Here is a 24,687-nt window from a genome sequence, read left to right as displayed (position 1 = left end):
CATGCTTATTGCTAGTGGAAACATTATCTCATGGGAGCCGACTCGGTGGTCAAGACAGACCATCACTCTCTAAAGTATATCTTTACTCAGCCAGTCATGAACGCTCGACAAGCATGCTGGGTTGAGTTTGTGGCCAACTTTCACATGACCATTGAGTACATTCTAGGACTAGGCAATGTAGTTGTAGATGCTCTCAGTAGGTTAACTCTAGCATCAGCTATGGTAATCTCTACATTATCTCTGGATGTTTCAAATTCATTCAAAGGGAAGTATTTCAATGATAAAGACTTCAGCACTGCAGTACAAGTTCTTTCAAAAGATCAACCTTCGACTTCCGAACATAAGATTTTCTCATCCTATTCTTATACGGACGACCTTCTGTATTATCAAGATCGCGTCTGTGTACCACATGTGATACGCGCAAATCTGTTGCGCCTCTGTTCTTTCTCCAATCACGGGCATAGGCACATTGATTGTCCTCCTAGCCAAGCTCGGTGGTTACAAGCTCTTCAAAAAAATCAACTGTTACGTGAAGCTCCTGCTTACAAAATTCCACCAAGCCCTAAAATTCCCAGTATGCCACATGTCTTCATTCTATGGTCCCTCCTTAATGCATCATTTACCCCTCTCTTGGGATATCATTGAAACCATTTGCCCCTAGGCAAATTTAATGCATTTAGGTCCCTTTAGCCTTAGATCCACCTAGTCTAGTGCCATATCACCCTCACCTAGGATCTTGACCTTGATTCCTTTTTTGATCATTTACATGAAGCCCAAAGAAATATAATACAAACATTGATCCTTTAAAGGAAAATGTCGACTGACTCTTCCGAGGTCATGTTACCTCAACTTGAGCGTAACATTCCTTCCCTCTTCAAGCATCAGCGTCCTCGATGATATAGTTTGGGAATACTCTCCGTAACTGGTATACGGATTTTCAGGTATCTTCTGATAGAGGTAGACCATGCCATGCAACCAACACCGTGGGTATCTTTCGATTGCGTACTTGCATCATTATTCCTCGGTCCAGGATTGCTGTTGGTTTGCGTCTTGCATTATCCTCTATCTCCTGAAACAAAACAACACCCTCGATTAGTGAGTCACCTGTATGCAGACATTTCTTTAAACGAGAAACATGAAACACTGGGTGCACCTTACAACCCTGTGGCAATTCTAATTTATAGGCTACCTTGCCTATTCTTTTTAGAATTAACCATGGCTCATAATATCGAGGTGATAATTTAGCACACTCTCCTGCAGTCAAAGACTTAGAGTGCGAAGGAACTCTGAGAAAAACTTTTTCTTCTTCCTTAAATTCTCTAGCGGATCGGTTTTCATCCGCATACGCCTTAGCTCTATCCATAGCTTGGCGGATGTTAGCTCTCGCAAGTGCTAGCATCTCCCGCATCTGAACCACAAAGTTCGCGGCACTAGGCACTTTTTGAGGTATTCCAACTATAGTTGGATTCGCTGGTCTATAACCATAGTTCAGCTCAAAAGGATTGAACTCTGTAGAGAAATGTTTTCTATCATTGTAGGCAATTTTCTAATAGCGGCAACCACTTGTCCCATGTATGTTGCCTCAGTGACACATATGCTCTAAGCATATCCTCTAAAATTTGGTTGATTCTTTCCGTCTGACCATTCGTTTCTGGATGATCCCTACTCATTCCCAACTTAGTCCTTAGTGTTTCAAACATCGTTGTCAAAAAATGACCGGTAAATTTGACATCTGTGTCTGACACTATGGATTTGGGTAATCCATGCAAACGAAATATATGTCTAATAAACAAATCCGCCACTTGCGGGGCACTAACAGACTCTCTAGTTGGAATGAAGTGAGCCATCTTGGTAAGACGATCAACCACCACAAGGACATAATCATATCCACCTTGTGTCTTAGGCAGACCTACAATAAAGTCCATGGAAATGCTCTCCCACCTACCTAGTGGTATTTCCAATGGTTGTAAAAGTCCGGGTGGCTTCACCCGCTCTGCCTTACTTACTTGACACGAAAAACAACGTGTCACATATTCATGAATATGCTTTTTCATCTTTGGCCCAAAGAAATCTCGTCTCACGACATAAAGAGGAATCTTTATTGCATTGACGATGGTCAAGACAGTTGACTTTGGTTAACTAGAATAAGCTTTGGTTTACTTTTTCTTTGAATTGGTAGATTAGTCGAAGAACTATGAATGCATGCATTTCGCTAACCTCTAATGGGTTAAAGTGTTGGAACTCATTCGTGTAATGTGTAGGATTTAAGAGAGTGCAAAAAGAATCCAAGGGTGGGGAGGAAAGCACAAAAAGCAAGTCCCACGAGGCCTAAAAGCACTGACAAGGGGGTGCCTCTTTAAAAGGAGGGCCCACGAGATAAAAAAGGCACCAAAAGCACCAGATTTAAAAGGAAAGCCTAAAAAGCTTGGTTTTTTTGTAAAAGTAGCTTTTAGAAAGCAGGCCCTAGCTTTTGCTAGGCCTAGTCTATATGGATAGCGATGTCCACGACCAAAGCAAGAACTGGCTGCATCACCCTACATCATCCTATTGTATACCTCAAGCAGCCTATATTGTATCCTCCCATAGTTTATCCACACAACATACTCTTATATTCTTCTGCAATTCCCCATGGAAAAAGGAATATTTGCACTGCTTGAGTGTCTGTAGTGTGTTATCCATACAGTTGGGCCTCTCTTATATAGAGAGTGAAGAGTCACATGAAAAGGTGTGTACTCCAAAGTGTATGTGCATGAAGAGGTGTGTAGCCCTTGTGAAGGGTGTGACCCTTGATGAGAGGGTACATTACAATGGGAGTGTCTCTTCAATAGAATGTCTCTCGTGAAGGGTTGTGCCTCATAGAAAGTGTCCCGTCGAAAGGGCATACCCTTCCACAAGTGTCCATTCATTAAACCATCCATAAGATATAGAGAAAGCAATACGTCACAGATCGTGACATCCCCTCCCACTCAAAATAAGACCCTGGTGGAGATAATGAACTGATGTAGAAAATATCACGGTAAATTCTGAAAACACTGCTGTAAAATGTGAGGGTACTGTTGTAAGTCTTCATCAGATTGCCAAGAAACGTCAGAGTCGTCTAGATCTCTCCAAAGAACAAGGAATTTCGTGATAAGTCGATGTCGAGTCTCTCGCTATCGATGGTCCAGAATACGCTCAGGAATAAGGAGAACATAATCGTCTTCGATTTCTGGGACATAATCACCTGCAGGAGGAACTGCTTCATCGCCTGGATTGTACGTCTTTAGCCAAGAAATATGAAATGTCGGATGGATTTTACCCCATGATGGTGGTAATTCCAATTTGTAACTTAAAGGTGAATTTTTCTTGACAATCTGGAAAGGTCCATAGTATCGTGGTCGCAACTTAGGAAACACAGACTTAACCGTCTTGTAGCAATGTGGGGCTACAAATAATAGCCCCATGTCACCAATTTCAAATTCCAGGTGACGTCTATGTTTGTTAGCGGACCGTTGATACCGCTCTTGCGCTTTTCGCATATCATCCATAACTTGGAGTAGAATGTCTTGCATTTCTTGAACCAGCTGATCAGCCAGGGCCACTCGATGTTAAAGTACAAAATTTGTTGGTACAATCGGAGTGTGTCCATAAGCTGCTTGGAATGCAGTCATGCTGATAGCACTATGGAAAGAGTTATTATAAGCAAACTCAAGGAGTGGTAGATACTCTTCCCATGCTGCTAGGCGTGATTGAATATAATGTCGAAGCATTTCTTCTAGAACTTGGTTGACTCTTTCAGTTTGGCCATCTGATTCTGGGTGGTAGGCTAAACTGAACAGTAGAGTTGTACCCAAAGATTTGAATAGTGAAATCCAAAAGTGACTAGTAAACTTAGGATCTCTGTCGGAAACAATATTCTTGGGCAATTCATGGTGTCGGAAGTTGTGTTGTATGAAGAGTTTGGCGATGTCCGGAGCCTGTGCACTTCTTTTGCAAGCAACAAAGTGTGCCATTTTAGACAATCGATCAACAATTACCATAATCTGAGTGTTACCTCAGGAGGATCGTGGTAGTGTTGTAATGAAATCCATGGAAATACTTTCCCACCTTTCGGTTGGAACTCGAAGAGGCTGAAGAAGTCCTGCTGGAAGTCATCGACTAGCTTTCATTTGTTGACAAGGTAAGCAAGATGTAACCATTTTGATGACGTCGCTTTTGATCTGAGTCCAGTAGTATGTTGCACTGAATAACATATAAGTCTTGTTGATGCCTGGATGGGCAGCACAAGGAACTACATGATGCTCTTTTAACAAAAGACGTCGAACATCCTCGTCATGTTGTTATGCTCAAGTTGAGGTAACATGACCTCGAAGGGTCAGTCGACATTTTCCTTTAAAGGATCAATGTTTGTATTATATTTCTTTGGGCTTCATGTAAATGATCAAAAAAGGAATCATGGTCAAGGTCCTAGGTGAGGGTGATATGGCACTAGACTAGGTGGATCTAAGGCTAAAGGGACCTAAATGCATTAAATTTGCCTAGGGGCAAATGGTTTCAATGATATCCCAAGAGAGGGGTAAATGATGCATTAAGGAGGGACCCTAGAATGAAGACATGTGGCATACTAGATCCATCTAGGGAATTTTGGGGCTTGGTGGAATTTTGTAAGCAGGAGCTTCACGTAACAGTTGATTTTTTTGGAGAGCTTGCAACCACCGAGGTTGGCTGAGGACAATCAATGTGCCTATGCCCGTGATTGGAGAAAGAACAGAGGCGCAACAGATTTGCGCGTGTCATTTTGGTATTAGAGCCAGGTAGGCGATTGGGAAAAGGGGGAGGTGGACGAGGTTGTGTTATCTGTCCATGATATTTGGATTGTGTACAGTTGCAGGTTAATAATTTGGTTAGTACTGAAGGCTGTGGGGGCCGTTCGAATTGTGGGTCAATTGCTGTGCGAAGTCGGTGAGTTACAATAGTTACGTAGATCAGTCGTCTTCGTCATCGGATTGACCACACTGGTATTACTTTTAATTACGTTTATCGCAGAGCAATTTTGGAGAGTAGTTAAGCCTAGGTCTTGTGCCTTCATCGTGAACGTGAGCGTTGAAATGGTGACTTGAAGCGAGATAAAGCATAACGATCGTCATAATTTAGAAGGCGGACAGATCTTCTCTATCAGTTTATGATCAGTAATTAAAGAACGACATCTTGTCTATTTAAAAGACCATCGTTGATTGCATTGAGTATACTGTCGAAAGGGAGTCACAGTTCAGATTCGACGATTTTGAAGCCTACTAGTAACTGGTTGGCGGAGTTTTGATTTAAAAAAAAACTGGAGCGTAATGGTTGCTTTGCAAAATTTGGGCTTGCGACAGTATATATGGTTTGTTTAGTCGTGGACTCAACTATTGGACTTTGTAGCCCGCAGAGCTAGGCTTTCGTTGGTTGCGCTTGATCATGAGCTCGTGTGAAGGGGTAGATACTATAGTATGTTTGTGGTCACAAGGCAGGTCATAAATGCAGATTTGGAGTGGACTACAGGGACTAGTAGTTGATCTCTTCATGCAGCAAGAATTATAACCAGGGAGCTCTCTATGCCTTCTAAGCTTTGTTGGAGCATATGCTTGTTTATTTGCCTCCGTGTTTGAGTCAATTTGGATTGCAGGAGTTTTTCCTAGTACAGGGAAAAGTGGTTTTGGTTACAGTGTGATATATGCTTGGTTAGCTGTAAATTTGGAGGTTGGACTTTCGAATTGTAATTACAGTTTCAAGCTTCTAGGATGGATCCCGTAGAGTCGGGAGTCCGGCCGACCCCGCAGGTGTTGCGTCCAGCAGGTCATACACTATCTGGCAGAATTGCAATGTTAGAGGATGCCTTGCAATAGATTTTAGCGCAACAGTTACAAGCAAATGTAGGGCAGTCTGAGCTCAGGAAAGTGGTGCATAGTATGTCTGCTAGATCATCTCGGGAGGAGAAAGGTAAATCTCCAATGGAACCGGAGTCTAGTGTTCGTACGGTCGAGCCTAGGAGGGCTAAGGTGCTTAATGTTGCCAATTATTGGCCAGAAAAGTATTCTGGTCACATGTTTGAACTACGTCACATGTCTGACGGTAGTTCCGATATCATTGAGACCTGGTTACACAAATGGGACGAGGCCTTCGCCATTTGTGAAATCAAGAATGATATGAAGAAAATCTGCGAGGCCATCCATATGTTTAATGAGGCAGCGGATAGGTGGTGGATAAAACAGCAGAAAGATGGAGTAGCATCCAGTACTTGGGAGGGGTTTAAAAAATAATTTAGAAAACACTTCTTACCTCCTGACGAAGCATCTCGAGCTTGGGATCAGTATCGAAACCTTCATCAGAGAAATTTATCAGTGGCGGAATACACTGATAAGTTCAGAGAAAGTGTAATGAAGGTTTATGAACCTCTACCTCAATCAATCCAAGTAAAAGATTTTATCTTTGGATTGAATGATCGGATCAAGATGGAAGTTCGGGCTAAGTATGCGAACACGCTAGTTGAAGCAATTGCCATAGTCCTGAACTATGAGGATGCAAAAGGGAACAGACCAAGTGGGTTTGTGCAGGTTGGGACTCAGTATGGGTACCCGAAGAAAACTGGGTTTAAGAAGAAGTGGATTAGTAAAGGGAGTGCCTCACAGCCTAGCGGTTAAGCCAAGCAGGCGAAACCAGTTGAGACTCCTAAATCAAGTATCACCATTGGAATGAAAAGAAAAGTAACACCAATGGCAGCCCGGGCTTGGTCGAGAAGTCTTCTTTGAACCCAGAGCAAAGGGAAAAAGCGAGGAGAGAAGGCTTGTGTTTTGGTTGCCTTCAGCCTCATCAGTGGAAAGATTGTCCACGAAACAAAGATCGTCGGATGGCTGAGATGGTGGTCTCAGAATGCAACGTGGAAATGGAGGGAAGTCCCAGAGCAGAACAGATGCAGATTCAGCTAGCGGGATCTTCTCAAAGGTTAGTACCTTTTTTGTTATGTGTGTCTGTTGTTAAGTTAGTAACTAGTGTACCTGATAATATCCTGTCAAAGCCCGCAGCAACGGGGTATACAGCCTTTAATGATACGGAGTTAATTAAGATGAAAGGGCAAGTAGCTAATCATGATGTCATTGTGTTGTTTGACTCAGCGTCAACACACAATGTAATTAACTCCAAGCTTGTAAAGAGGCTGAAACTAAAGACTAGCCCATCTGACTATGCATATACAGTCAGAATGGCAGATGGAAGTTCAACTGAAGTATGGGACCAAAGGGTTACCTAGTTAGAGCTTCGAATTCAGGACTATGCTGAGAAGCTTGATTTTGAGTTGACTAAGCTTGCTCATGCAGACATAGCCCTAGGTAAGTCTTGGCATTCTAGGAAGAATCCAGCCATAGATTGGAAAAAGCACATTTATCAATTCAAGATGAATGATGTGCTGTATGTGTTACGAGGTGAAAAAGATATACCTCAAGGACTGTTGGTTTCCGTGATGGAAATTCGAAAAGCTCAAGAAGAGTTTTTGTTTCTTTGTACAGCATCGGTAGAGCCAATTGATGATTCTTCGGCTAGCATTGATGTTGTCCAAAATGGAGAGATGGCCAAGCTGGCTGATCAAATAGCAGAGGAGTTCTTTGATTGTTTTAGGGATGAGCTACCTTACGGGTTACCTTCAGAGCGGAATGTTCAACATAAGATTGAACTAATCTCGGGGGCAGAACCTGTAAATAGATCTCCCTATAGGTTGAGTTTTACTGAAGAGGTGGAGGTGTGAAGACAACTGGAAGAATACCTCAAGCTGGGGCAGATTCAACCAAGTTTCTCACCTTTGCTTCGCTAGTGATATTAAAGAAGAAGAAAGATGATACTTTTCGCCTCTGTATAGATTACAGAGCATTGAATAATATCACTATTAAGCATAGGTATTCGATGGCTTGGATCGATGATTTGCTAGATGTATTACATGGAGCCGTAATTTTTAGTAAGATAGATCTTAAATGTGGCTACCATCAAATCCGTATTAGAGCCGAGGATGTGCATAAAACCGCTTTTAGAAGCAGGTTTGGACATTATGAGTTTTTGGTAATGCCCTTTGGACTTACCAATGCTCCAGCTACATTCGTCATGCTTATGAACAATTTACTACGTCCGTATATCGAAAAGTTTGTAGTACACTTTATTGACGATATTCTGGTATTCAATAAAAGTATTACTGAGCATCACGAACACTTAAGAATAGTGTTCAGTACTTTGAGGAAAGCCAGTCTTTATGTAAATAAAAAGAAAACTATACTGTGTATGGTAAGACTTGAATATTTAGGATTCATAATTACTCTTGAGGGGGTAGAAATGGATCCAAAGAAAGTGGCTGCGATACTGACTTGGCCAATCCCTCAGAGTTTGACCGCTTTGCGATCATTCTTGGGATTTGTTCAATTTTATCGAAGGCATATCAAAGGATATTCCGAGATAGTATCGCCATTGACTGATCTGACCTCAAATAAAGTACCTTTTATATGGGGACAGAATCAACAGGAAAGTTTTAACACCATAAAATAAGTTGTGATCTCAGGACAAAATAGTTGATCCCCAGAAACCGTTGTTTCTTGAAAACGATGCAAGTGGCATTGCGGTAGGAGCAGTTCTCCTCCAAGAGGGAAGGCAGTAGCCTTTGAAAGCAAGAAGCTTTCTCCCTCTCAACGAAATTGGCCAACTCATGAATTAGAGTTGTATGCTGTTGTCCATGCTCTGAAAACATGGAGACATTACTTGTATGGGTTAGAGTTTTATGTTGATGTTGATCATGATACTCTGAAACATTTTTGTAAATAACCAGACTTGAGAGGCCGCCAAGCTAGGTGGGCAGAACTCATGTAGGAGTTTAACTTGACGATTCGGTACTGAAGAGGGAAGGATAATAAAGTTGCTGATGCCTTGTCACGCATTATGCATAATATGAGTTTCACGGTATTAGAGAGTGCTCTAATGACCGAGATTAGAGAAACTCAAAAGGTCCAGAGCCTTTGGCCTAAGGCTCATGTATTCAAACCCGGGGAAAAGGATGACCTGGCATCCAGAAAAGGCCAAACTTATGCAAGATATGCCATAAGGCATGGTATGCTGAAAAGAAATGGCAAGGTAGTAGTACCTAATCAGAGTCTACCAATTTGGTGACATCCCCTAGGCTTCTAATCAGTTGTCCTCCACTAAAAAGATTCTTGATATAGCTGTAAAACTTGAGGATACCTTATCTCTTGACATCAATTACCTAATAGTTCTGGTACTTGGCAAGATACCTGCAGATAAACTTGCCTCTGGGTGCTTTTCTTTTGTGTGCGGTCCGCATTCTGTTTGCTAGAGGATCTCATCCATCTCTTCCATCTAAAGTGGATCTTGGAATCTGATAACTCCCGATTGTTGACTTAGATCGGTCTTGTGGCATTCTCTTCTTTTGGCCCAGTGGTTTTCCAGGGCACTAGGCAGCCATATGCCCCTCTTTTTGCATCTAAAGCACTTGCTTTCTGCACGGAGATTCTTGCTTTTCTTTGGCATTTCCTGCTCTTTAAGAGCACTGCGCAGACATAAGCCCTTCTTTTTCTTGGCGTTTCCTGCTCTTTAAGAGCACTTGGCAATCATAGGCCCTTTTTTTCTTGGCATTTCCTACTCTTTAAGAGCACTGTGCAGCCATAGGTCCTTCTTTTTCTTGGTGTTTCTTGCTCTTTAAGAGAACTAGGCAGCCATAGGCCCTTCTTTCTGATTCTGTGATTGATTATTCCATCCGTGCGTTTTCCATGCCACTCCTATGCAATAATCCTCTTGCTATGATCAACCCACTTGAGTCCTTTCGATCCGGTGCCATTCTCGATCATATCAATATTCTTGGTCCAAATTCCTTGGAACGAAAAAGCTCTTGATATCTCTGTTTCTAAGAAGAAACATAATGTCTGTAGATACACTGAGAGAAGTTTCCCATCTGGTACTTATATGTCTTTTTTCTTGGCAAATCCATGCCAGATACACTCAGAGAAGTTTCCCATCTGGTACTTATATGTCCTTTTTTCTTGGCAAATCCATGCCTCTTTCACTTGGACTTGACTGCTGCTTCTTTGACTTTCACAAGCCGGATAGAGTTACTTCTGAAATGATTGCTTCTTCCAAGGGCTCTGTATTCCCCTTGGCTTCTTTGGCTGCAACTCCATCTTTAAACCCAAATAAAAAGGGAAGACTTCAATTTTCTCCTTGCATTGTCATACAAGGGTTAGATCTTCAAATAAACATAAGTCAAACTTTATCAACATGAAAGAGATACTTAGCCTTGTATATTTCTCGGAGCCTTTCTTTGACTTATTCCTCGAGTCTTCTCTGATGGAGTGATTTGCAGATATATTGATACTGTTTCCAAGCAGTGTGTACCTCCTCTTGGAATGGCTTTAGAAAGAACTATTCTGAAATATATTCCATTTACTACACAAGTGCTCCCAATTTTCCATGGTCTTCTTGCTACCAAACACTTACTGTGCTGGTTAGATGCAAACTTGGAGGGTTCTCAAACTTTCCAAAAGGACATATAACTAACAGATGACTGTAAAACTCTGTTTCTTTGACCATAATAATCCATGAGAAACCATAAGAGTTATTGTATAAAACAAATCCCAATGGAAACTATTGAATAATAGAATCTTGAAGAAAATGCTGGGTCAATAATGACCATAAAATGCTGCGATATTGAGGGCTGATACTTGAGCATGTCATGCTCCATAACAAGAAAACAACAAAAATGAATATCATAACTGAAACTCCTCTGATAATATAACTTGAAATTGAAATAATGGTCACTAATGACCACATGGAATCCCACCATAAAAGATCGGATACTTGATCATCTCATCCTCCATAAGAACATAACTGATTATCATGACTTTTTATCATAACTCAATTCCCTAATTGAAGATCATAAAATCATGCGCATGACTACCAACTTGCCAACTTTGAACATACTACCCTCAAATTGGGTCTGATCTTGAATCTTTCATGGATCTAAATCTTCAATTCATAAAGGATATACAAGTAGTCTTTGACACTTCTTCTCTTTGGCATAAGCTGCTCAAACCCATAAACTGGATATAATATAACTCATTTCGGAAAAGGAACTGAAATGGATCCTGAAGAGATCTTGGCAATATAGGCTTTGGTGGCGCTGGGGCCTAGGTCAGCAGGTGCCTAGTTGCAGAGACTGAGAGGCGCTAGCGGCAGGGTGGTTTCGGACCCTCATGAGATTATGGGGTTGGCTTCGGATTTCTATCGACACCTTTTTCAGGTTGAGGAGGAGTCCCCCAGGTGCAGGAGGCCCGCGAGGCGATATGGGAGCATGTCCTAGCTGTGGTCTCTCAGGGCGTGAGTGGCCAGTTGGATTCTCCCTTCGCAGATGACAAGCTTCGGGAAGCTCTTAGGGCACTTCCAACTCAGAAGTGCCGAGGGGAGGATGGGTTGTCCTTGTCTTCTTCAGGAGCTTTTGGCCCTTTGTGCGCTCTCCTTCGGCTGGCCTTTTAGGAGATCTTTGACTCAGGAGCACTCCCACCGTCCCTGAGCTGAGGCTGGATTTGTTTGATCCTGAAGGGAAGGGGCCGCTCGGACATTTGACAGTGGATACCGATCACTCTACTAGACACCGCATACAAGATCTTAGCCAAGGTCTTGAGTTTGCGGCTACAATCCCATCTAGTCGACATCATCCACAACTCGCAAACAGCTTTTGTCCAGGAGCATAGCATCCTCGATAACATCTTCACCTTTTGGGAGGAGGAAGGTGCTGGATTGTCCAGGAGCGTAGCATTCTCGACAACATCTTCACCTTTTGGGAGGCGCTGGATTGGGCCAGGGAGGAGGCGCAGCCCCTTGCGGTCTTGCTGCTGGATTTTGAGAAGGCCTACGATTGGGTAGAGTGGTCCTTCTTGGAGGGCACGATGCAGAGATTAGGCTTCTCAGACAGGTGGATCAGAGGGGCCCCCGCCTTGTATGCAGGGAGTTCCAGTCAGATGTTGATTGGTGGTTTCACCGGGGAGGCCTTCTTGCTCACCGGCTCCGTGAGATAGGGCTGCCCACTGGCTCCCTTCCTCTTTCTCTTTGTCGTGGAGGCGTTGGGCTATTTCCTGAGGTCGTAGACAGTTGGCCTCAGAGGGATGAGGCTACTGATCAAACAGGAGGAGGAGCTTCTGGACTTGGAGCTTGCAAATGATACGGCCTTGTACGTGGAGGGTTCGGAGGAGAGCTTGGATGCGGTCAAGGGGACTCTTGAGGTTTATTGCACCGTCTCAAGGACAAGGATCAATTGGGGCAAATCAATTGGTTTTCTTTCAGTGACTGAGGAGTCCGAGGAGATTCTTCGGCGGAGCACATTGGTAGGCTTTAGGTGGATCCCAAGTGGCCAGTCGGCGAGGTACTTGGGATGCCGTGTGGGCATTGACATCTCTGCAGAGCAGCAGATAGCCCCGATCCATGAGAGCATGAGGTGCAAGCTTCTTTACTGGAGCTCAACCAAACTCTCTCTAGCAGGTAAGCCCTTGGTGGCTAACCAGGTCCTGTTGGCCACAGCCTGGTATATAGCCTCTTGCTGGTGTTTTCACAGGGGTTGCATGGGACAGTTGAGACGCTTGGTGCATAACTTCCTTTGGGGAGGATCAGATGGCACTCACAACACCAGAGCTAGAGTTGCATGGCAGACAATGATACCACCACAGGCACAGGAGGCTTGGGTATTATAGATTCAGAGATGCAGAGCAGAGCCCTGTAGGGCAAGTTGATAGTCAGGGGTCTCACTCTAGGCATGGAGCCCTAGAAACTTCTCTTGTAGCGCGGTCTCTTGAGGAACACCCCCCGCACAGGTGGTTAGTGGCAACCGTCCCATAGGTGGATCTTTTCAGAGGCCCCTCTCACGGGGAAGGGCTCACCCCTGATGAGGAGTCTCTTGAGGGTCTGGTAGCAGATTTTAGGAGGTCTCATCCGAGTAAGCCCTTGGTATGCAGAGGAGTTTGCACGCCTTATCTGGCACCCGGAGGTTAGAGACCAGGATGGTTTGATGCTAGGGCAGCGGCTACACATTGGCTGGGCATAGTGGGGCAGCAGCCCGGCTCACTCCTTGCGGACATGGTCTAGACTCCCAGCAGAGGCAGAGGCACGATTGGAGGTCCTTTCTCATCTGAGAGGGGCCGGCCAAAGGCTGGTGGAGATAGAGGCAGCTATTCCGGACTCTTGGAGGGAGGGACTGCAGGTTTTCACTCCGGCACACTGGCTAGGACAGTTCTCTAGGACGGGTGTACCTTTGAGGATTCAACTGTGCTCGCAGCCACCAGCCCCCACGAGTGCGCGGTTCTATGATGTGGGACCGGGCAGACTACTGTAGCCTTGGATCACAGGGGATTAGGAGATGGACGGGGTGTTAGGCTAGGTGGGTTGGCAGAGGGTCAGAGTAGTGGGACGTTTGGGCAAGGAGTGGTCGATCGACCCTTCTTGCATCACAGACCTAGATGCCCCCCACTGGAGACTATGGTTATGGGAGGGATGCCCTCTCAACGAGATATAGTGGGACCCCGGAGAGTGGTTATGGTCGGTCAAAGCAGGTCTCTCAGAGAGAGTGGAGAAGGTGTGTTTCTTCTCGTACACCACGAGGATAGGACGTCTGCATCTAGATGGACACAACGGCCTGGACCCCTTCGTGGGAGAGACACTGGAGTGTACAGCAGGTGCTCGAGGAGGTTACCTCCTTTTTGATAAGCCAAGCACCACATTTTTAATAGGTGCCAAATGTCTAACAAAGGCTTGCATTGATTTCCTACCTTGCAAGTCGACTAGAATGTTTCACAAGATTGCATGAGTATGGTGTTGTTGTTTGCAGATACACCGATGCTTGATCTAGTAGGATCAATACCCCTTGTGCATGTTGCCATAGTCATAGTTTGACAGTGTCTATCAAAGTTCTGCATTTATAAAGCGTCAGTAGGAAGTCCCACTTTTTATTTAGGTTGGGCAGGTGCTAGTGTGTCCATGCTTGTACGTTGTATCATCAAGGAGTGAAAGCTAATAGGAGAAATAGTGATGAAAGGCTTTTAGTTCTTTAACTGAGAGAAGAGAGAATAAAGGGGAAACAAAAGAAAGTGAAGATTTCATTTTGATGTGCCTCTTCTTGATTGTGATGCAGTATCTCTTGTAATTAATTTGCTCTTTGTTGTCAAATGTCTTATAGGTCTCCAGTAGAGAAGAAATACAATAGCTGGCGAATATTTTCTTTAAAGGAACTGCACGCTGCGACCAATAATTTTAATTATGATAATAAGCTTGGAGAAGGGAGCTTTGGGAGTGTTTATTGGGGCCAACTATGGGATGGGTCACAGGTATGATAATTTCTCATTACACATCTCTCCATTTTTTTCATGCGCCTCAGTTTTATATTCCCTCTTGTATTTGAGGCCCACCATGATGGATCCTTCATCGTGAAGAAAACATGGTGGAAATCATATGATGAACATAAGTAGAAAATTTAAAAAGGAAAAAAAACGATCCAAACCCCCCCCCCCCAAAAAAAATTTGTTTGGGATCTTTTTCAGATGGTAAGAGCTCATTGCACCAACTTCCATTGAAGTAAGGAAGTTTGCAGGACTAGGTTTGTTAAACAAGATAGAGGAGTAAGTAGAAGTTATAGATTGTGTGTGACATGCCTTAAATTCTAATAGGCATAAAGCAATGAACATGTGGCATAAACCATCCTTAGCAAATAAACAGAGGAATTATCACTTTGTGGTTGTTTTGATGTCCTTTCCTTAAGAAATTTTGTTGTTCATGTTGCTTGTACTCATTGTACGCGACGAAATCATATGGCGATTGTTGATGAAGGTGATTTCGTGATGGAAATATGATGCACTAACAACCTTGTATCTCCTATTTTAGCTGACAAAAGTCAAGGACCTCCACAAGCTGCAATATTGCTCCTTAAGAGCAAGAAGGGATCTGCTTTGAAAATCTATGTACCTCTCCTCAAGAGGAGTAATATATCCAGTATGTCTGAATGATATAACATTAAATATAATTCTACAAAATGGGTATTCAAATATTGCCTGCTCAAATTTGCAAACCCTCAGACGATTCTTTCAACGTAAGTGACGATTTCAAACTGAAAATAGAACCAGCCCTATAATGCCCAGGTGGAGAGGGAAAAAATCCATCTCCACTGGGGCACCTGCAATGCTATAAGATTGCAACAACAAACGCAGGGCTAGACGGGGAAACGCTGCAAACTTACTCATTTCTGAGCATATCTGCCATCTGGGCAAGTCTTGAGAATGACCTCTAAAAAGCTTCTCTCTCTCTCTCTCTCTCGTGCGTGTGTCTCTCGCATTTTAGTCAAACATCAAAATGCTTCAGGCTAAGAATCACTTAATCTGAGCAGGCAACTCTAATAAAAAGAAATAGCATCGTGCTCTCTGATCATAGGATTTGTACAACTGATCTATAAAGAAAGAAAATGAGCAAATCTATAGAAAGAACTTTGTCTCGTTAGCGTATCCCAACTGAACTAGCATTGTTAGACTAAAGTCTACAAAAGGTCCTTAGGAAAAAGCCTTGCTCTAGGAGCCTCAAGGGTCGTAGCCCCTCGCGGTTCGAGGCTTTGCTGTTATGGAGTCAGTGCAATGATTCCATGTTGGTAAACCAGGTGGATGTGGTGGGCTTGGGTAGGGAGGACATCATAGAGCAATGTGGCGTATGTGTGCTAGATAGCCGGGTTCGTGATTGGAATGATGGCTTCCCCTATGAGAGAAGCCCCCATGCAATAGTGGGGTGATGGGCCCCCTCCTTGGAAAGAGCGAATCACCTCATCTAGCCTATGTGAGAGGAAAGCCCGCCTCTTACGTTGTGTGAAACAGCATGAAACTATGTCTAGTTTGCTCGCATGTGCGTGTGTGTGTGTGAGAGAGAGAGAGAGACAGAGAGAGTCTATTAACATCCATAGGAGACCAAAGGTCTATGGGACAATAGATAAAAGCCATGTACTGAAAGCCATCCAGTACATCAGCTTAGGGAGGGCACATGGTAGCTCCCTGAGAGTGCATAAAGCAACTCCATTTATTTAGAGTACGTAGATTATATCCTAGAAAAACATATAGTCAGCCATACGACTCAGAGTCTTGGTTTTTTTAAAAACTCCTTAATAAGCGCTATTTCTCCACAGTACATGCCCATTTACCATCCTTTGTGGCAGCCTTAACTTTGGCTAATTCCGTTGCTTTAGCTTTCAGCTGAGCTCTTGTGAGTTCGTCGGCTATCCATAGCTTAGTACCTTTCAGCTTGTAAGATTGTCGTAGAATCTTGAGTCGTAAGATTGTCGTAGAATCTTGAGTCGTAAATCTCGTGAATTAAACGTAAGGCCAGCATGACCTTTACTCTCGGCAATAAAGATTGTTCTAGCTTCACCATCATCATTAGAATTGTCAAGCTTGTCATCCTCATCAGCCGTCCAATCAATGTTGTCGGACATGGCTGCTTTGACATTTGCTAGGGTATCATTGAATGAGTCCTCCTCCTTGTACCATCCTTTTGGGAGCCCCCCAATTCTGATTTGTCTGGCTTCATGTTCCTTGATCTCCTGTTGAATATCAATTTCGTTGACCTTTGCTTCAAACTGTAGGCCATTCTATGGGCTATCCATAGGTGACACTTATTCCTTGGTATGTGCCTTGTAGGCCTAGTTATAGTCCGTTAGGACTATTGGTACAGTTAGTACATGTACCACCTAGGTAAGTTAGGACACTTAGTCCAGTTAGGGCATTTAGCCCTAGGGTTTTGTCATATTGGGTCTCTCTTGAGCCTCCACTCATTGTAGCAGCATTTTCAATACAGCAGCTCGTTTTGACCCTTCTATCACTCATTTCTGAGCTTCCATTGCTTGCCATAGCCAACAGTGGTATCAGAGCAAGTCGGGAATCCATTCCCTTAGCCATTGACAGCTTTCCCAAGCTTTTTGGCAGCCTGCTGAGCCCTCATTCCTGCTGTTTTTGCTGGTTTCTACACACCCATGAGTGTTTGAGGCCTCTCCAAGAACTTTTGTCACGAAAACCCTGATTTTGACACGAGAAGACCACATTTTGGAGCATCTAAGGGAGCTGTTTTTTTCTCAGAAATTCCTTCACACGTGTTGCTGCTACCTGCTGTATGGAATCCGTACAGTTGTACGGCTTGTTCAATTCGCACATGTGGCAGTTGTTTGCTGTGCGGCGACTGTACGGCCATTCGTAAAGTCCGTACACGCTGTACGGACCTGCTGCACTTGCTTTTAATGCACCGGAAGGTTGTTTGAACCTGCCTCGATGTTCATGCCTGCATTTTAGAGGTGTTTCTTGCTGCCTCGTGCTGCGTGCCGGCTGTTGATGCTTCTTGGAGATTGCTGAAGTGATTTGGAGATCTCTCCTTGAGCCCTTTTTTCTTCCATTGGCTATCCTTTGCCTCGGGTTGCGAGTTTCCCTCCATTGGATCACCCTTTTCTCATTTGGAATTGTTCTCCTCGTGGGAGCACTTTCTCTTGCTGTAATTCTCATTTCCAGCCCTCTATTGGCTTTTCACATTGCCATTTGCTCTCATTTTCACCTCTCCTTCAAGGGTGAAACTCTCTGCTCGCATTTAGAGCTTTTTCACTGCTGTCCTTTCGGGATACATCATTGGTTAAACCGTTGTTGCATTGATTCTTTCCAATTTTTTCTTCATTTGCATTTTGGAAAGGCCCCGTGTTGCCTTGAAAGGCCTCGTGTTGCCTTTTGGGGATTTTTCTTGCAACAGGTACACCTTAGGACAACAGAGTCTTTTGCAGGGATAAGCTTTGAAGCTTGAACAGAATTTTGTCACTTGATGTGGAGAGGCTGCCTTCCTCTCATTTGCTTTGCTAGTTGATGCATTTGTCTTGAATTTCAGCACCATTACTAGCAGCAAGGATGATTTGTTTGGGATGCTTGGGGCTGATGACAAGCTTGATGGCACCAATTTTCCCATGTGGTCATACATGATGGACATGTTTTGGTTGCCAAGAATCTATGGCATATTGTTTCAGGTTCTGAGGCCAGGCCTACACGTAATGCCGCTTCTGGTGCTACACCTACCGCCTTTGGTTCTACTTCAGGGATGGGTCTTTAGGTGATGGTTCTAATGCTACTTCTAGAGAGCACCTGCAGCTACAGGTACTTTGGCTCCTACACAGGAGTAGATTCAGTGGGATGGTTGTGATGCCAAAGCACATGCCTTGATTGCTATTTCAGTGAAACGGATTATTATCCCTCATATCCGGTCTTGCAATACAGCTAAGCAACATGGGATCAGCTTGCATCCTTGTATTAGGTGTGGAATGAGGCGAGGGTTGCCTATCTCCGTAAGCAGTTGAAAGATTTGAAGCTTGAAGAGGGTGGTAACATGGATGCCTTTCTCACTAATGTGAAGGATTTGAAAGAGCAATTGGCCAACATTGATGAGATTATGTCTGATTCTCAGCTTGTTTTTAATACCCTTGATGGGTTGCCCGATTCTTATCAACGCTTTGCTACTACATTGAGGTTGGTTGCAGGTGGCAATGCCAACCATTTCTCATTTGACCAGCTGGTTGCTCTTCTCCTTCAAGGAGGAACAAAGTCGTGCAAATCGCAATGCTTTTATGGCTGGTGACCAAGCCTTTGCTGCCAAGCATAAAGACAAAGGCAAAGGCAAGGTTTCAGCTGCTAAACCCCCTCATTTTCATGCTGATCATTCACATGGTGCCTCTTCTTTAGGGGATAACAAAAAGAAGAAGAGATGTAACTATTGCAAGAAACCTCAGCATGATATTTTTGAATGCAGGAAACGGATTGCATCTGAAAAGAAGAAAGAATGTGGTCTTGCAGTATTTGGTTCTTGTGGTGCAGAAGATCGACATGAAACCGCTAATTTTGCACAAGACCAGCATTGGGCTTTCTTGGTTACATGTCGGTATAATCCTGATGTTCATGATGCTTGCATGATAGTTTGAGATGTTCATGATGCTTGGTTCTTTGATAGTGGTGCTAGCAAGCACATCACTTCTTGCCGGAAGTTATTCAGCTCGTTAGAGCATACATTTCTGGGGAGCAGTGTCACATGTGCCAATAATGCATCATATACCGTGAAAGGTATTGGGTAAGTTGCTCTTACTTCTGTATGTGGTGTTGTTGTCACTCTAGAAAGAAAGAAAGAAAGAAAAATTAATGTCCGCTGCAGGAGGCCTCGCGGGCCTATGGGAAAAAGTACGGAATCAAGTAACTCATAGAGGCCACTGTGGGCTAGGGCAAAGGGCTCACTAAGGCCCTTGCTGAGTACTAAAATGCTATACTAGTACGAAATAGCAAAAAAAGTAGCAAAATAGCATGAGGGTGGCATGCAAATATCAAGTGCTTAGAGCTAGAGTCCCAAGTGCATGAATCGGCTCCACGTATCCAGGCTCCATGGTGGCTCTCTGATGAGATGCAAAGAGCTCACGTATCTGCATCTGTCGGGCTGTCTCCCGTGGTGGAGTGCGTGGTCTCCTCAATCTCTGTCTCCGATGGGCTATGTCAAGGGTGACGCCTCGCCTCGATCGATCTCCCCTGAGGAGAGCTGAAATAGATCGAACCTCGATCCTGTGTGCTCTGGTCGCCTGTCGCGTCGTGTACGGTCTCTGTGTCCCTCGCCCAGCAGTGCTATGTCGGCTCTTTCCACTGATCCATACATCTCTCATGTCGGCTAGCTCCTCCTCGTCTTCCCCAGAGTGCCTGGAGCTGAGTCAAATGCATAGAAATCCGTGACCTGTCTTTGCGCTCGATCTACCTCAGTGCCTTGTGGTGCGGTGGTCCCATCCTGCTGCTCTCTGATATGTCGTAGTAGTCTCTTTGTGTCGTCGCATCTCCATCAGCAGGTAGAGCCCAATACAAACTTGGTCTTGGAAGTGGATCAGTCGTGAGAGTGGGCCAAAGCCGTGTCCCTCCTGTATAAGGCAGTGGTAGCGCCCTCGGATCTCATAGTAGGCTGGGCAGACACAGAAAAAATGCTGCTTTGTCTCGACCGCCCCCATCGTGCATAACCTGTAAGTCCGTTGCTCTCTGGGTATGCCTGCAGCTCTTCCTGCCTCGATCCTTAGCTGATGGGACGAGACCCGCATCTGTCCGATGGCAATCCTCGTGTGAGACTCTTCTGTCCTCCAGATACCGAGGTTTGATGATGAGCCCATCCTCCGATACTCTCAAAGAATGTGCTTTATGTTCTAGGCATTCGCAAGAACCTCATTTCCATTTCAGCCATAGCTACATGTGGCTATCAGGTTCTTTTTTATGGTGTTAGGTGTGCAGAGTATGATGCTACACATGCCTTTACCATGGTCTTGACTGGCACATTGACTAGAGGTCTTCATAGACTTGATGCATATGACAGGTGTTTGGATGATGCTACACTTGCCTTTGCTCTTGATTCTACCATGGAAGATACTCATTTTTGGCATGAGAGTTTTGGACACCTCAACTTGGACCTTTGGTGAAGTTATATAAGGATGGTATGGTTATTGATCTTCCCAAAATGCATATGCCTTCAAAGCATGTTTGTGAACCATGCTTGCTTGGTAAGATGCACTGTGTTGCGTTTCCCAAGGATGGGAGAGTTGGTGCCTCACGCAAGCTTTATTTGGTTCATAGTGATGTTTGTGGACCCATGAGGGTTGCAGCTCTTGGGGGCTTCTATTATTTTCTCACTTTTATGGATGACTTCACCAGGTACGCTTGGATTTTCGCCTTGAAATTCAAATCTGAAGTGTCTTCATGCTTCAAGCATTTTATTGCCTTAGCTGAGAATGAGAGTGGGCTGCACATTGCTCACCTTCATACAGACGGGGGGCTGAATACATGTCAAAGGAGTTTACTGTTTTTTGGGCTTCACGTGGCATACATCATTGATGCATGGTGCCTTATACTCCTCAATAGAATCCTGTGGCTGAGCAGAAGAATAGGTCAGTGATGGAGATGGCCAAGTGCATGTTGAACGGCAAACATTTGCCTAACAAGTTGTGGTTGGATGCCGTCATGTGTGCTACTTACATTTTGAACAGATGTCCCATAAAGGCATTGCAGACTATCACACCTTATGAGGCTTGGACAGGGTCGTAAGCCTCACATTTCTCACATGAGGACTTTTGGATGCTTGGCCTATGCTCATGTGCCTTCACAGACATGCACCAAGTTGGATGATAAAGCTGTCAAGTGCATTTTTATTGGGTATAGCTTAGAGAGCAAGGGCTAGAAGCTCTATCAGCCCCGCACGGGCAAGTGTTTTGTCAGTCGGGATGTTGTGTTTGATGAATCTACCACTACGCCTTTGTTCCTATAAAAACAGCTCGTTGTTGATGCCCCAGATATCTTTGACAACTTGATGTCTTTGTTTTCGTCCGATGCTCAGGATGATGTTCCATCTGAGGTTGTACCTCCTCCATCTGTTGGTCATTTGCAGCCACATGTGCAGGCAGATATTCAGCCTGATATGCCTCTGATTGATCAGGACCATTTGCATAGGGATCTTGACAAGGAAGGAGCTGAAATCGAGGAGCCCAAAAAGGTCCCCCGTTGGCTTCTTGACACATTAAAAGACAGCAAACAAGATACTCCTCTGCCAGCCTGTACTAGAGCAGCTGTGCGGAAAGAGCATGCTAGTTTTGTTGCTTATGCCTTGGTTGTTACAGAATGCAATGAATAGCCATTATGTCATCAAGATGCCTTTCAGAATTATTGTTGGTTGAATTCAGGCTATGCAAGCTGAATTGGATTCTATCCATTAGAATAAAACTTGGGAGTTGTGTGATTTGCCTTCTGGCAAGAATGCCATTGGAACTAAGTGGGTTTATAAAATTAAACGGAAAGCTGATGATTCAATGGACCGTTACAAAGCCCGTCTTGTTGCTAAGGGCTATGCTCAGCAACAAGGCATTGACTTTGAGGAGACTTTTGCTCCCATTTCCAGGATCACTACTATTCACATTGTTATTGCCTTTGCTGCCCACTTTCATCGGGAGGTACATCAGCTTGATATCAAGACAGCTTTCCTTCATGGGCATTTGCAGGAAGAAGTCTATGTTTCCCAACCTCTTGGCTTTGAGGGTGAAGGTTTTGAAAGAAAGGTATGCCGCTTGAAGAAAGCTCTCTATGGATTGAAGCAGACACCTCGGGCTTGGTATTCCAGGATTCATACTCATTTGGTCACACTTGGCTTTCAGAACAGCCCTACAGAGGCCACCCTTTACATCCGCAAATGTGGGACAGATTTGCTGATTTTAGTCCTTTACGTGGATAACATGCTTGTGATTGGGACACATGCTAAGCAAATTGCAGATTTTAAGCTTGATTTGCAGAAGACATTTGCTATGTTTGATCTTGGTCTTTTGCACTACTATCTGGGCATCCAATTTGCAAGCAGTGAGGGGGGCATTTTGATGTCACAATCCAAGTACATTGGACAGCTTTTGCAGATTGGAAGCCAGTATCCACACCATTAGAGCTTGGTTTTCACTTCTTTTCTGAGGATGGCAGCGGTACATGTGATGTCACTCTCTATCAGCAGAGGCAGTTGGTTGTTTGATTTACTTATGCCATACGAGACCTGATCTATAGTATGCTATCTCACAGTTGAGCAGATATATGCACACTCCAATTATGCACCATTGGCATGCCGTGAAGCGTGTCTTCAGATATCTCAAAGGCACTCAGCATTTAGGCCTCCTTTATGGGGTTGATACTTCACTTGACATGCATGGATTCACTGATAGTGATTGGGTTGGTTGTTCGGACACTCGTGTGTCATGTAGTGGCAACTGTTTCATGCTTAGTACTTTATGTGTTTCATGGCTCGGCAAGAAGCAGAGTACAGTTGCTACTTCTAGCTGTGAAGCTGAGTACAAAGCACCCCTTTACAACTACAATGAAGTGTGTTTGGCTTCGGAAGCTACTTGTAGATCTTTATGCATGTCGGATTGCTCCTACTGTCATCTTCACTGATAGTCAGAGTGCTTTGGTTGTTGCACGGAATCTTGTTTTCCATGCTCGCACAAAGCATATTGAGGTTCACTATTACTACGTCAGACATCGATTATCAGTAGGTGATATTCGGCTGTCTTATGTTCCCACTGAAGACAACTTGGCAGATCTATTTACGAAGGCTCTACCTCGACCTAAGTTTGAGGCTTTTCGGCAAGCTTTAAACTTAGTACCTTTTGTAACTTGATTTGTGTACTTTGTTTAGTCATAGGTTGCTATTCCCTACAGGATGAACATGTGCAACCATGACATTAGATATTCAGGTATCTTGAGCCATGCCCATGATACTTCAGCCCATGCCATGGAGGGGGGTTTGTAGGCCAGTCTATGGGCTATCCATAGGTGCCACTTACTCCTTGGTATGTGCCTTGTAGGCCTAGTTATAGTCAGTTAGGACTATTGGTACAGTTAGTACATGTACCACCTAGGTCAGTTGAGGCATTTAGTCCAGTTAGGGCATTTAGCCCTAGGGCTTTGTCATATTGGCTCCCTCTTGAGCCTCTACTCATTGTAGCAGCATTTTCAATACAGCAGCTCGTGTTTGCCCTTCTATAACTCATTTCTGAGCTTCCATTACTTGCCATAACCAACACAAACTCCACAATGACCTCCTGTTTGACTGTACGTATTTCTTATGAACTAGTCCTTGACTGTGGAGACTAACTGGGGGGTAGGGGGGGAAGCCTTACAAGACTTCACAACCTCATCAATCACTGCCTGTTTGCCAGGCCCTTCTAGAATGTGAAGTCGAGCCTTTACTTTTGACAGCTCCAGCCTTAACTCTCTGACTGTGTGCTGCAAATAATAAATCTGTTTATGTTGCCCAATGATGGGTTTTCTTTGAACTTGCGTGTTGGTAGTTGCGTGCAAACTGAGAGGGCGTCATGGCTGTCACTATCACATATCATGCCTTAGTTGAGGGTGCTGGTGTTGAGGGCAATTTCGACGAAAGAGTTGGCCATTCCATGCTGGCCATATCTGAGTACCCCCAAGGCTGAAGCTAACCACTAGGTTGGGCCTGGGAGGGAGGGAGTCATATTAACGTCCTTGGGAGGCCTCACAGGCCTATGGGACAAAGTGCAAAATGTCAAAATGACTTGCAACATCTAGATAAACTAGAAAGTCGACTAGTGCACATGGCATCTCAGCTCGAAATTATTATAGCCTATTAGAGAAGAAGGAAAGATATATTAACGTCCTCGAAAGACCTCATGGGTCTATGGGACAAAGTACACACCAAAAAATTGGAGATACATCTGGATACCCAGAGAGTTGAGGGAGCGCTCAAGGCAGCTCAGCCCCAATTATTTAGATGCATGACTAAATACTAATTGTATCTTAGAAAATTAGAGAGAGAGAGAGAGAGAGAGAGAGAGAGAGAGAGAGAGAGAGAGAGATTAACATCGTCGGTAGGCCTCACGGGCCTATGGGACAAAGTGCAAAATGTTAAAATGACTTACAACATCTTGATAAACCAGAAAGTCGACCAGTGCACATGGCATCTCAGCTCAAAATTATTTTAGCATAACTACCTTCCAAATACTACTGTGAAATTAGCCTAAATAACATCGGTTTAAGATTGAGCGAATTTGGGTCTAGGTTCAAGTCTCGAATGAGT

General features: G+C 44.1%; 1 protein-coding gene across 2 annotated transcripts in view; it reads left to right on the top strand.

The window, feature by feature from the left end:
* The window catches only part of LOC147905484 (PTI1-like tyrosine-protein kinase At3g15890), a 60,161-nt gene that overhangs the window by 13,055 nt on the left and 22,419 nt on the right, over nucleotides 1–24,687 (top strand). For both annotated transcript variants that reach the window (XM_087372896.1, XM_087372888.1), the window contains exon 3: nucleotides 14,222–14,369. In XM_087372896.1, coding sequence (XP_087229022.1) covers nucleotides 14,222–14,369 — 148 coding nt within the window. The remainder of the gene's footprint in view (nucleotides 1–14,221; nucleotides 14,370–24,687) is intronic.

Source organism: Dipteris shenzhenensis, chromosome 1 (genome assembly GCF_047967505.1).
Source record: "Dipteris shenzhenensis isolate YYH24624 ecotype China chromosome 1, Dip_SZ_1.0, whole genome shotgun sequence".
NCBI lineage: Eukaryota > Viridiplantae > Streptophyta > Polypodiopsida > Gleicheniales > Dipteridaceae > Dipteris > Dipteris shenzhenensis.
This window is presented reverse-complemented; position numbering and strand designations above follow the sequence as displayed.